The sequence below is a fragment of the Podarcis liolepis genome, assembly GCF_965112155.1.
Source record: "Podarcis liolepis genome assembly, chromosome: 9".
NCBI classification, from domain to species: Eukaryota; Metazoa; Chordata; class Lepidosauria; order Squamata; family Lacertidae; genus Podarcis; species Podarcis liolepis.
The window spans coordinates 36,141,290-36,153,692 of NC_139564.1; the positions used below are offsets into that span (position 1 = coordinate 36,141,290).

At 42.7% G+C, this 12,403-nt stretch overlaps 1 protein-coding gene across 9 annotated transcripts in view; it reads right to left on the reverse strand.

Annotated features, from left to right (window-relative positions):
• INPP4B (inositol polyphosphate-4-phosphatase type II B) overlaps positions 1–12,403 on the reverse strand; it is a gene marked incomplete at its 5' end in the record, with an annotated part of 265,188 nt that overhangs the window by 137,165 nt on the left and 115,620 nt on the right. For all 9 annotated transcript variants that reach the window (XM_083519885.1, XM_083519879.1, XM_083519878.1 and 6 more), the window contains 2 exons: positions 1,303–1,347; positions 3,196–3,420. In XM_083519885.1, the coding sequence (XP_083376011.1) occupies positions 1,303–1,347; positions 3,196–3,420 (270 nt within the window). The remainder of the gene's footprint in view (positions 1–1,302; positions 1,348–3,195; positions 3,421–12,403) is intronic.

Here is a 12,403-nt window from a genome sequence, read left to right on the forward strand (position 1 = left end):
CACGGCACACCACCATTAAAGCCCCGCCCCGTGACGTCAGCGCGCAGCGTCACGCCGGGAGGGACGCACAAAAGTGAAAGTTTTTTCCCTCGGCAGCTCCTCTCAGCTGCGCTCAATCCGCCTCGGAGCGCAGGAGCGATGCCTCTCTCTGGCTCTCCCTCCGCGCAGGCTGAGGGAGGGAGGGGCGCGTGTGACCCGTCTCTGCTGGGAGACCAAACCCAGCGAGGCAGAGTCGCGCGGAGGCGCCCAGGCAGCGCTGCCGGCTGCGAGGAGGAGCGCCAGGCAGCAGCAGGAGGCGCGGCCTCTCCTCGCCGCCGCCGCCCCGCCTCTCGCCGCCCGACTCGCCCGCCTCCCTCCAGGCATCTCGCGGCACACGAGGCAACGTCTCACGGCACACTCGTGTGCCGCGGAACACCGGTTGGGAAACACTGATCTAAACAAAGCTAACATTATTATTCATCTTAATTCTGGTCTTAATTCCTGCCATTAAATTCACATCGCATCATATTGAAGTATCTGTTATAATTGTATAACCTAATACCGAAAGAAACTAATGACAAAGCTTGCACAGTTTGTAGGTTTTGAAGAAATGACTCAATGTTTCTGAAAGCACTGGAATTCAATTCAACAAAGCAAGGGAAGCTGCACCTTTTTCCTGTAAAAAGTGCTTATCTAATGCTATGAAGACATGTTCAGTTAATTAGTATGCATGACTGATTGAACATTTTAGCTATGCTACATGTACTTTAACAAAAAGAATGGCATGTACCAATTAATAAGATACACTTTCCCAAAGAGACATTCTGTTTCAAAAGGTAACACTCAAGAAGCTGCTGTACCTTGAAATTAAAACCCTTCCTATAAATAATTTTTACATGAACATATTAATTAGTTCAACATTAAAAATCCTATCTTTTATAGACCTGCATATATTATAAAGGTTAGAATGCGTAAGTGTTCCAGCCCCAAGTTTGCAGTGTTTAATAATAAAAAGGTCTCAGCCAGATCATCAGTAGATTAAACAACCCAAACTGCTTCCGTTCAAGGTTTTAGAGATTCATTTACAAGGCCACTTGATAAAATGGCTGTTATATGCTTCTCTTCTTTTCAGGGCTTTCTAAAGTGGAAAGTCGTGCTCTTTATATATTATATAATTGTATCCAACTAAGTTCTACTCAGAGTAGACACAATGGATGTTAAGGCAGTCATGCCCATTGTTTCTGTGGATCTACTCTGAGTATGACTTGGCTGGATGCAACCTATCAACTTTAGTTTTATGCAACATTTAAAGTTGTGTCTTACCAAGACTGAATTCAAGTTTTGGTTCACTGACAGTCCTCTGAAGATCTGTTGGTAAAAGAGTATCTAGTTAAAATATATACGGTAATAATTCATACACTGGAATTTTATATGACGAAGTATACTTAGCACTGTACCAACGGTACCTACAGTGAGCTCAAATCAAGACGCAATGTTTCATCACATCTACTTTTTTAAGAGCCCACTGCAGTCGATCAATAAACAACATTTTTTGTGTTCTAATGAATCACAATCATAGTGGGAAAGCTATCCTGACGAAGTAATTGTTATCCTGTGCAATTGGCTATGTCATTTACATCAAAATTTATCAGAATGCAAAGTTCCCTGCTGCTTTTTTCAACAAATTATTACTTCACCAGAATGGCTAGACATGTATTTAGAAGGGTCACGTGACTAAACTCAGTGGAAACTCAGTAAACATAATAATATTTCAATAAGACTATCAGTGCAATGATATCAATGTCTACAAGAAGTAAACCCCATTTAATTTAATCAGACTTACTCATTGCCTAAACTTATGTACTTGGAATTAACAGTTTGCATTTCTTAGTACAGAAAGTATTGCTCTTATGTACAGAGATCTTTCCTGTTCTACTTAGTTCAAGAGGGTTCTTGAAGCTTGTCTGTGTGAAAAAAAGGGTTTCTGATGTTTGGGTTATTCCTTCTGGGAAGCTGAGTACAGCTGGTTTATACTGGTTCTGTTATCTTTTCTATCAAGGTCATGCTGACTATAATAGTCAGGCCAGGAGGAGCCTGGGTTTCACTAACTTTCTCTTTCTATCTCTTTGTTCTGGTGTGGTGTTTCTGTTCTGTATGCTATAGTGTTAAGGTTTAGTCTTATTATAAGTTCTTGTTAGTTTAAAGGTAAGTCTGCTGCAAATGGATTTCTTATGGACTGTGCCAATCCTGAATGTTACTGGATTTGTGACCGTTATGGTCATTTGCCTTCAGTAGCACTAAAGCTCTGCTGGATGAAGTACAATTGTCTCTGGTCTATTTTTTGGAAACTCTGCAACATGTTTAGGTTTTTTCCTCCATGCATAGCAACACTACAATGGATCACAATCCATAGCATGTTTATTGGGGTTCCCCACAATTTCCCTTGGAATAACAGAACCTAACTCACCACCACAAGGTTTTTGAAACTCCCTATAATTGCAAAAGAGGCTTCTTATGTGGTATGGAGGGCTGCTGTCTTAAATACAATGTATTTAAGCCCTGCTTAAATACAAGCCCTGCCAGTGATGCCAATTCATTCAGCTCCTTTCTTCTTTGAAAAATTTATATGATGCTGCCTTATGATTCAGAAGCATGATCAAAATTCTGACAGGCAGAGTACTATTGCTTGGAGTTAGGCTTGTTTAAGGTTTCCTATCTCTCAGTCCTGGTTCCCATTTCTATAATGAAAGTGTTAAACTAATGATTTGTCTCTAATTACTTGTTATAAGGGTAAGTACAGTATCATACTTTGAACATTAAATGTCTTGTAGAAATACATGCAAAACAACATTTGTACGCAGCATCTTAAAAAACAACAACACTACAAAGAATAGATTAACTGACAGCTATATATCTGCCTTCCATAGGAAGCAAGTTATGCAAGCCAGAAGCAAAATACATTATCAGTATTATATTAACATGTCTGTCTACAACAAAGAGAGGGGTAACCTGCGCTCATCCAGATAATGTTTCACTCGCATCCCATCAGCCCGAGGCAACACCGCCAAATGGTTAGTGATTATGAGCACTGGAGTAGAATAACACTTGGCAACAAAGATTTCTAATCTGCCTAAAACTGGCCATTCACAGAAGAGAGGATTTCCACCAAAAAAAAAGGTATTAACAGGAATAAGGTCCAATAAACAACATGCTTACTTGTAAACTTGGAATCTGCAAGATTGTCTGCCTGTGCTGATGGAATGAACTGATGTACTTCATCTGCTGCTCTTTCTTCCTTGATTTCCATGATCAGTCTCTGGAGCTGCTCGATTTTATTGCGCAGACCTTCAGAACTTGCCTCTCCGAGAGCCACAGCCCAAGATTCACAGTCAGACCTTGATGCAGCTTCAAGGTAAAGATCTGGTTCTCCACTCTGAAACTCTGCACTCAGAAAACATTGACACACTTTCATTAAGACAGACATTAACAGATGTGTTTTTGAAGATGAGGACAAGACTGATGCTTGCAGTGACACAGAATATCATACAGCTTCTCCTCTTGTGTCACAGAAGCAAATGAAACCAAGCTGCTGCTCTTCAGCACAACACAAAGTCCTCGCTGCACAGCTGGATCTTAAAGCAATTAATGTGTCCCAAAACTAGGTGGCAGTATCATTAAGCTGAAATTTAGAATCCCTATCTGATGGATATCTGGCAGCTTAGCCGGTAGCTTTCAGGGAAACCAGCTTAAGTATGAATTTGATTTAGCAGGGTCAACAGGCAGAATTCTGTCAAATGGACTGGTGGGATTCATTAAAGCAAAAAGTGTTCATTATTCTTTTTATTAGAACTGCCCTTTACACTCAGCTGCCCATTCACTCTTGTCAGATTACTGTTCATCAATACCTGGCAACAATTTAGAACAATCAACCAACAGGTTATATGGAAAGGCTTCTGGCCTCATAGCTACCCATACGTAGCTGCTGCGGAGCCTGACAGAAGTCTAGTTGTCTCTTGGGTTCACAAGGAAATTCAAGTAGCAACTAGGATCATTCATTTGATTGGAATTCACAAAGGAAACAGTCTCTAGGCATTTAAGATTCTGCCATGGAGACAGTTTCATTTAGTTGCAAATTCAGCATGACATTTAGTGCGGTACAAATGATCAGGCACGGACTAAGGGGAGGGGAGCAAATCAATGCTACTTTAACAGAAGACACCAACTGATTTAGCTATATATCTGAAGGAATAAAACTGGTAGCTGTTGGGTTTTGAAACTGAACACTGAAAGCTAGCTAAATAAAAGTCAGTTCCCAATATCGTATCCCATTCTTCCAACATTCCACTGTACTTACTAGATGTGATGAGGCATGTGTGGTTTTGATCCATGAATCTTTCCAATTCACAAATAAAGTGTGAATGAATGAATGAAGCCTATCAGGGATGTGGAACCTATGACCCTTCAGATGATGTTGGAATCCAGCTCTCATCAGCCTCAGCATGCATGACCAATGGTCAGGGATGATGGGAGCCAAAGTCCAACAAAATATGGAGGGCCCTAAGATCCCTATCCCTGCTTTACATGAAAAGGAGTATTATGGGGTGGATAGGGAACGAAAACCCAACCATCCACCTTGCTGTGCTCCATTCCTTTAAGCCAGGGATTGAGAACATCTAGTCCACAAGCTTAATTAGGCCCAGCATAAGGTCCTACCAGCTCATTTTCCCAAACCACACAGCTGCTGCACACCCAGCATCATACATGCAGTTGAGATGCAGCTGCCAATGCCTTAAAGTACACTCTTGACGCTTTGAAGTCCCAACAATTGTTGGGACTTCAAAGCATGTCATCTTGATGTCACATGGCTTCCCTTGAGTTCCATAGGGTGAAATAAACAGACGGTTAAAAGAAGGCAAAACCTGCTACTGACTCCTGGCATCTGGGTAATGGTGTTTCAATACATGCTTTCATTTCCAACCATATAACTGCCTACATTCCCAGTGACTGACAATATTCTTTAAAACATTTTTGTCTTTGCATTTGTATCCTTCAAATGTCCAATAAAGCTTGATATTGCCATTATATGATATTGCTATTTTAACCGTATTTCATCATTTTATGTCCGTAAGCAGCTCAAAGAATGATGTTACTGAGCAGAATAATAAAAATGATACCACCACTTGGGGTTGAGTTTATGACCCTACATTTACTCATGCTTTCATTTACTGCTGTTATTTTAATGTTGCTAAATGTTGTTTGTTGTTTATTATAACAGACTGCAATTTTATAATATTGTTGTTCTACTGATTGCTTTGTAAGCAGGGGGATGCAGGAGCAGTGGGCTGCAACAGAAAGGGGAATGACAGAAATTGCAGGGGGTGGGGGGGTCCACATGGAGAATAGGCTTCCATTTGCACAAGGGAGCCTCTGGAAGCCTGCCAAAATTTAGCTGAATTGAAACCTCTTTTAAAAAGAAGTTATGCTGTGAAATTTTCATGCAGGTATTAACAGAGTGAACTTGCTTATTCTGCATGAAATATATACTGCACATACATTACCCACTACTGACAAGCTTCTTTTAAGGGCCAGAGCAGCCATGATGTTAAATATCCCTTTGCATTTAATGTGCACTTTTTTAAAAAATGCAAATAGCAACCCGTGGGGATAAGCAGCTGATCATTATTAGGTTCAATGTTCTTCAACAACTCTAAAGAATGGAAGCTTCCTTCAAGTAAATGTTTGCTGTACAAATGCCAAACGCCTTGGAACTTGTACATTTTGGCTCCTGAACGATAAAAAACCAGAAGTGAGTGTTCCGGTTTTCGAACAATTTTCGTAAGCTGAATGTCTGGTGTTGCTTCCATAGCTTCCAATTGGCTGAAGGACATTCCTGCAGCCAATTGGAAGCTGCGCCTTGGTTTTCGAACTGTTCCAGGAGTCGGACGGACTCCCGGAACGCATTCTGTTCAAGAACCAAGGTAATAATAATAATTTATTATTTGTACCCCGCCCATCTGGCTGGGTTTCCCCAGCCACTCTGGGCGGCTTCCATAGAAACCAAAAAACATACACTAAAATATCATACATTAAAAACTTCCCTGAACAGGGCTGCCTTAAGATGTCTTCTGAATGTCAGGTAGTTGTTTATCGTTTTGACATCTGATGGGAGGGCATTCCACAGGGCGGGCGCCACTACCGAAAAGGCCCTCTGCCTGGTTCCCTGTAGCTTTGCTTCTCGCAATGAGGGAACCGCCAGAAGGTCCTCGGCGCTGGACCTCAGCGTCCGGGCAGAACGATGGGGGTGGAGACGCTACTTCAGGTATACTGGGCCGAGGCCATTTAGGGCTTTAAAGGTCAACACCAGCACTTTGAATTGTGCTCGGAAACATACTGGGAGCCAATGTAGGTCTTTCAAGACCGGTGTTATGTGGTCTCGGCGGCCGCCCCCAGTCACCAGTCTAGCTGCCGCATTCTGGATTAGCTGTAGTTTCCGAGTCACCTTCAAAGGTAGCCCCACGTAGAGCGCATTGCAGTAGTCCAAGCGGGAGATAACTAGAGCATGCACCACTCTGGCGAGACAGTCCGCGGGCAGGTAGGGTCTCAGCCTGCATACCAGGTGGAGCTGGTAGACAGCTGCCATGGATACAGAACTGACCTGCGCCTCCATGGACAGCTGTGAGTCCAAAATGACTCCCAGACTGCGCACCTGGTCCTTCAGGGGCACACTAACCCCATTCAGGACCAGGGAGTCCTCCACACCAGCCCGCCCCCTGTCCCCCCAAAACAGTACTTCTGTCTTGTCAGGATTCAACTTCAATCCATTAGCCGCCATCCATCCTCCAACCGCCTCCAGGCACTCACACAGGACCTTCACCGCCTTCACTGGTTCTGATTTGAAAGAGAGGTAGAGCTGGGTATCATCTGCATATTGATGGACACCCAGTCCAAACCCCCTGATGATATCTCCCAGCGGCTTCATATAGATGTTAAAAAGCATGGGGGAGAGGACGGAACCCTGAGGCACCCCACAAGTGAGGGCCCAAGGGTCTGAACACTCGTCCCCCACCACCACTTTCTGAACACGGCCCAGGAGGAAGGAGCGAAACCACTGTATAACAGTGCCCCCAGCTCCCAACCCCTCTAGACGGTCCAGAAGGATGTTATGGTCGATTGTATCAAAGGCCGCTGAGAGATCCAGCAGAACTAGGAAACAACTCTCACCTTTGTCCCTAGCTCGCCGGAGATCATCAGCCAGTGCGACCAAGGCAGTTTCAGTCCCATGATGAGGCCTGAACCCCGATTGGAAGGGATCCAAATGGTCCACATCCTCCAGGCGTGCCTGGAGTTGTTCAGCAACCACACGCTCAATCACCTTGCCCAAGAATGGAAGATTTGAGACTGGGTGATAGTTGGCCATACTGGCCGGGTCTAAAGATGGTTTTTTAAGAAGCGGTTTAATGACCACCTCTTTCAGCGGATCTGGGAATGTTCCCTCACAGAGGGAAGCATTCACCACCCTGCAGAGCCCATCGCCCAGCCCTTCCCGGCTTGCTTTTATTAGCCAGGATGGGCAAGGATCAAGGAGACAGGTGGTTGGTTTCACGCGTCCAAGCAGCCTGTCCACATCCTCGGGGGTAACGGATTGAAATTGATTCCATGCAACTTGACCAGACAGAGCTCCAGCACTCTCCCGCCCCAGCCCTGCTCCCACGGTGGTGTCTAGCTCCTTCCGAATATGAGTGATTTTATCTGCAAAAAAACTTTGCAAAATCGTTGCAGGAGATCTTGGGGTCTTTACAAGGCCCCGGTGTTAAAGGTGGTTCCGTTAAATTGCGGACCACCTGAAAGAGTCTCCTGCTACTATTTTCTGCAGATGCAATAGAGGCGGTGAAGAAAGTCTTCTTCGCCGTCGCTATCGTCACTTGGTAGGCTCGACGTTGAGCTCTAACCTGTGTCCGGTCAGATTCCGAGTGAGTTTTCTGCCACCGACGCTCTAGCCGTCTCAGCGATTGTTTCATCGCCCTTAGCTCCGAAGAAAACCACGGGGCTGTCCGGGCTCCATGCAATCGGAGAGGGCGCTTCGGAGCCAGACAGTCGATAGCCCTGGTTAACTCCGCATTCCAGCGGGCCACCAGGGAATCAGCTGAAAGGCCATCAACATGGGATAAAGCATCCCCTACCACTCTCTGGAAACCATTTGGATCCATTAAGTGGCGGGGGCGGACCATCCGAATTGGTCCCACCTCCCTGCAGAGGGGAAGGGTCGCAGAGAAGTCCAGGTACAACTGTACTTACTCACTTGCATGTACATACTGCTTCTGATGAGCTCTAACTCCACTTGCATTATTCTAATAACTGGAACTAATGTCTACAGCAAGAGAACATTGATTCCCCCCCCCCTTTTACATTAAGCTGCAACATATGGAAGCAAATTGACTTTACTGTATTCTTCCATGTTGGGTGCATGCTAAATGAATCATCCCATTGCCCACATGAAGAAAATATTTGGGTTCCAAATCTAGTTTGGTAAAACTGAAATCAGAATATAAGACTTTATGGTTCGAGTGTTGTTTTATTTCATAAAAGTCCACAATAGGCACACAGCAGGATATAAAGGGAGTTTATTTCTGCTTACACCACATAGCTAATAAGAGTGTTTGCCAGGACTGTTTTCACTGCCAACAACAAGCCAATGGAGAAGGCACTGTACACAAATGAGTTCAGATGTTCAACTGTCATTTGTTACAAAACATCACCCGCAATATGGGGCTTCATGGACTGTCAAGTTTAAAGAAGATAGTTGGCTAATTAAAAACATAATAATTAGTAGGCCTGTATAAGGAGAGCATCCGTTCAATCACACATAGAATCACTTCCTTCATGTTAGAGTCAAGGCACACTGACCATGCAGGGAAAAGAAAGCAAAACCCGAGGCACATTCATCATAAATTATGAGAAAGCGCTTGTTTAAAAATGCATTTTCTTTTATGATTATTCTAGAAGTAGAAAATATGTAAATTAATGTGGGGAGGGAACATTGAGAGAAATAATTACAAATAGCAAGCAAATACTAAGTCACATGATTGCTCCAAAGATCAAGAATGTGAGGATCCGCCTCCTGTATAACCAATATGAGTGGATTACTAGTGTCATGCTGTCATGCCTATATTCTTACTTAAGAGTCAACTTTTCCTACATCAGCATCTATTCATCAGGCTGTTTCCTAAACAAGGCAAATGCACTTAAACAATGCAGAGTTCAATTATCTCCCCAAAAGGAGGACACAAGCTACCCAACCTCTACATGCTCCACAGGGCTTCTGCTGTGATGTCCCTGCAAAAACTGTGCTTGGGACATTAAATCAATTACTATAATAGACATGCCCACACAAAGCCAGTGGAAAGTTGCTATTATCCTATTTTTGTGCATATTTTTGCACTTCTATTATTTGTGTTCATACTGTGCTTTGTTTCCATTGTTCCCACTCTGGGTTCAGTTGGCGATAAAAAGTAGGCTAGAAATATTTATAATAATAAAAAAAATGTGATTTCGGCCCATTTGTGTTGTCATGTTCCCGACTGGGCCATAAAAGGTCACGACGATGAGTGGAGTGGGACGATCCCAGTCACAACTAGCACAAATTTATCCTAAAGGAGACAGTAAAGGTAAAGGGACCCCTGACCATTAAGTCCAGTCACGGACGACTCTGGGGTTGCGGTGCTCATCTCGCTTCACTGGCCGATGAGGAGACAAGGCAACTCCTGAGAAGGCTGACTTAGCTCCAGTAGCTGTCTAAGCCCTTGATAGGGAAGCCAATTGCCCAAATATTCCAGAAATGGTCTGCTTAACTGCTGGAGCTTTCTGCCTCGGCTGCTGTTGCTGCTTCTTTTCTGAAACACCAGTGGTCATGCCCATAGTACGCTTGGCGGTGAAAACTATCAAGAAGGATGGTACCTAGTTTATCCTAGAACAGCATGGGGTATTGAGAGCACTGACTGCTTCCTTTTTTAAAAGAATTAAATAAAAAGGATGACTTTTATAAAAAGAATGGCTTCAGCTGGTGAGCTGAATGATTGAGCTCCCTTTGACATTTTCTTTTCTTTTAAATAGCCACTTAATTACCACCTCATTGTGGTACATTTTGGAGTACCTTTTGCATCTGATTCATAGGTCAACAAAAATGCCTCTCTCTTCCCTGATCCAATATTTGTCTCTTTGTCTCATATATACCAGCTACTGAGAGCCTTGGGTATCCAAAGCAGCAACAGGGGAAGTCTACAAGAGTGGAGTCCTGATACTATAACCAAGATGTTGTTAATGCAGATGTTTACAGAAACTGACCTCTGTGTGCTTTGACCTTCCCAAAAACTTTGTGCTCCTTCTAAGGAAACATGAAGTATATGTGATTATTTTTTTTGCCCTCTCTAAAACCATTGCTTGCCATGGGCAGTTTGCAATATTTACACCTGGGTTCTGCCATCACTACCCTGAAGGAGCAATCATATTTTAACTATCTGGCTCCATGAAGACAGTTCTCTGGGGACCACTCTAGGATCAGCTGAGAAGTCACAAGTACAGTGGTACCTCAGGTTAAGTACTTAATTCGTTCCAGAGGTCCGTTCTTAACCTGAAACTATTCTTAACCTGAAGCACCACTTTAGCTAATGGGGCCTCCTGCTGCTGCCACGCCGCCAGAGCACGATTTCTGTTCTCATCCTGAAGCAAAGTTCTTAAACCGAGGTACTATTTCTGGGTTAGCGGAGTCTGTAACCTGAAGCGTATGTAACCTGAAGCATATGTAACCCGAGGTACCACTGCATTACTCTTCCATGACCCATGTGGAGGAACAGAGGTCACTATTGTATGCTTGCTTTCAAGGTTTTTTTGTGTGAAATGATGTCACTTTAAAAAATTGGTATAATGGCTTGTGATCCCCTTAGATGGTTTTTTTTTCCTTGCAAGGCTTACAGAGCTAAGTGGACAGGCTGCAGAGGGAGGACTTCTCTGTGAGCAGGTGAGTGGAATAGGGAGCCTCTTGCCAGGAAAAATGAGGGGCGGTGGGAGGTCCAGAAGAGTGCAAGCAAGACTTGCTCAGCTGTGTGGGTGTCTACAGATCTGAGATAGAGCACCAAAACCATCTAGGATTAACCCAGGTTAGCAGGTTTGGATATTAAGAGCAAGCCATGTTTAATGCAAGTTGAGATTCATAAGCCAGCTTCAAGCCATGATTTCTGATTGTTGTTTGTTGGCCACAAACAAATGTCACTTAATTGGCCAGGGAGGATTTGAACATATTAGCAAACCACAGTTTACTGTCGCATCAAAAGGCTGCCATGGTCAGCTGAGTCAACAAGCATAATCTGGTACATATAGTCATGGTAACTAAGCCTTTTCCTTGCCATGTATTAGTTTCCAATCATATTTTACAGGGGTCACCGTACTTTTCTCAGAATTTTTAAAATTGTTTTTTAAATAACAAATGTTGGCTTTCTGAATAGCTAAAACTGTTTTGGGAACTTTAGTAAAATAGTAATTCTGAATTAGCACAGTAGTGGAAAATGCTTGAGAATATTAATAACGAACCTCTGAAAAATAAAGCACTATCACAACCATACATTCTAACAAAAGGAGAACTGAACTTTGATATATAAATTGTATCTGCAAGATAAGTGAACTACAGACATCAGAAGCTCTTGATTCACAAAGCTAACTAAATCCTGAATTCATGTTAAAATTAGTAGTGATGAAATCATCTCTTGCTTACTGATTACGCAGCGCTAGCGATCACTTGAAAGTCAAACTTTCAGTCACCGATAAAGATTTAATTATTTTTCTTATCTTTTGTTATCCTGTTTTTTTAAATAATAGCATTCATATTCCACTTTTGTCATTGCAACTTTTGTATTGATATTTCAGATTAAAATCGTCATCGCCATTATATATACACAAAGTATCTTTGGGATAGGAAAGTAATATAATCACACCACATATTTCTAAAAATTATGTCAGAGAATGTTTGCTTTCACTAGGCACCCCACTAAGATCCTCAGAGATCCTGCTCTACATCTCTTATTTATTACAAGGGCAATGGAACAGAGGGAGATGAGTGTTTTGAGTATGGATCACTGTATTCAAGAAATTCAACACACAGGCATATTTGTGTGTTCAGGAAAGATGAAAACACCGTCCACTTGGATTCCCAATATTTTTAAAAGTTATTTATCTTTATATTAATAAAATGAGAGCAAAATGGTAATGATTTACATTTAAGTTTAATGTACCACACTACTATAAAGCAAATGAAGTGCTGTTTTTAAGCCTCTTATATTTCAAGAGAATCTGCAGTCTCTTCTTGGTTGGAGACAGAACTGCCTTTATATACAAAAGTCCTCTGATGACAGGTTGATCTGCTTATAATATGTTT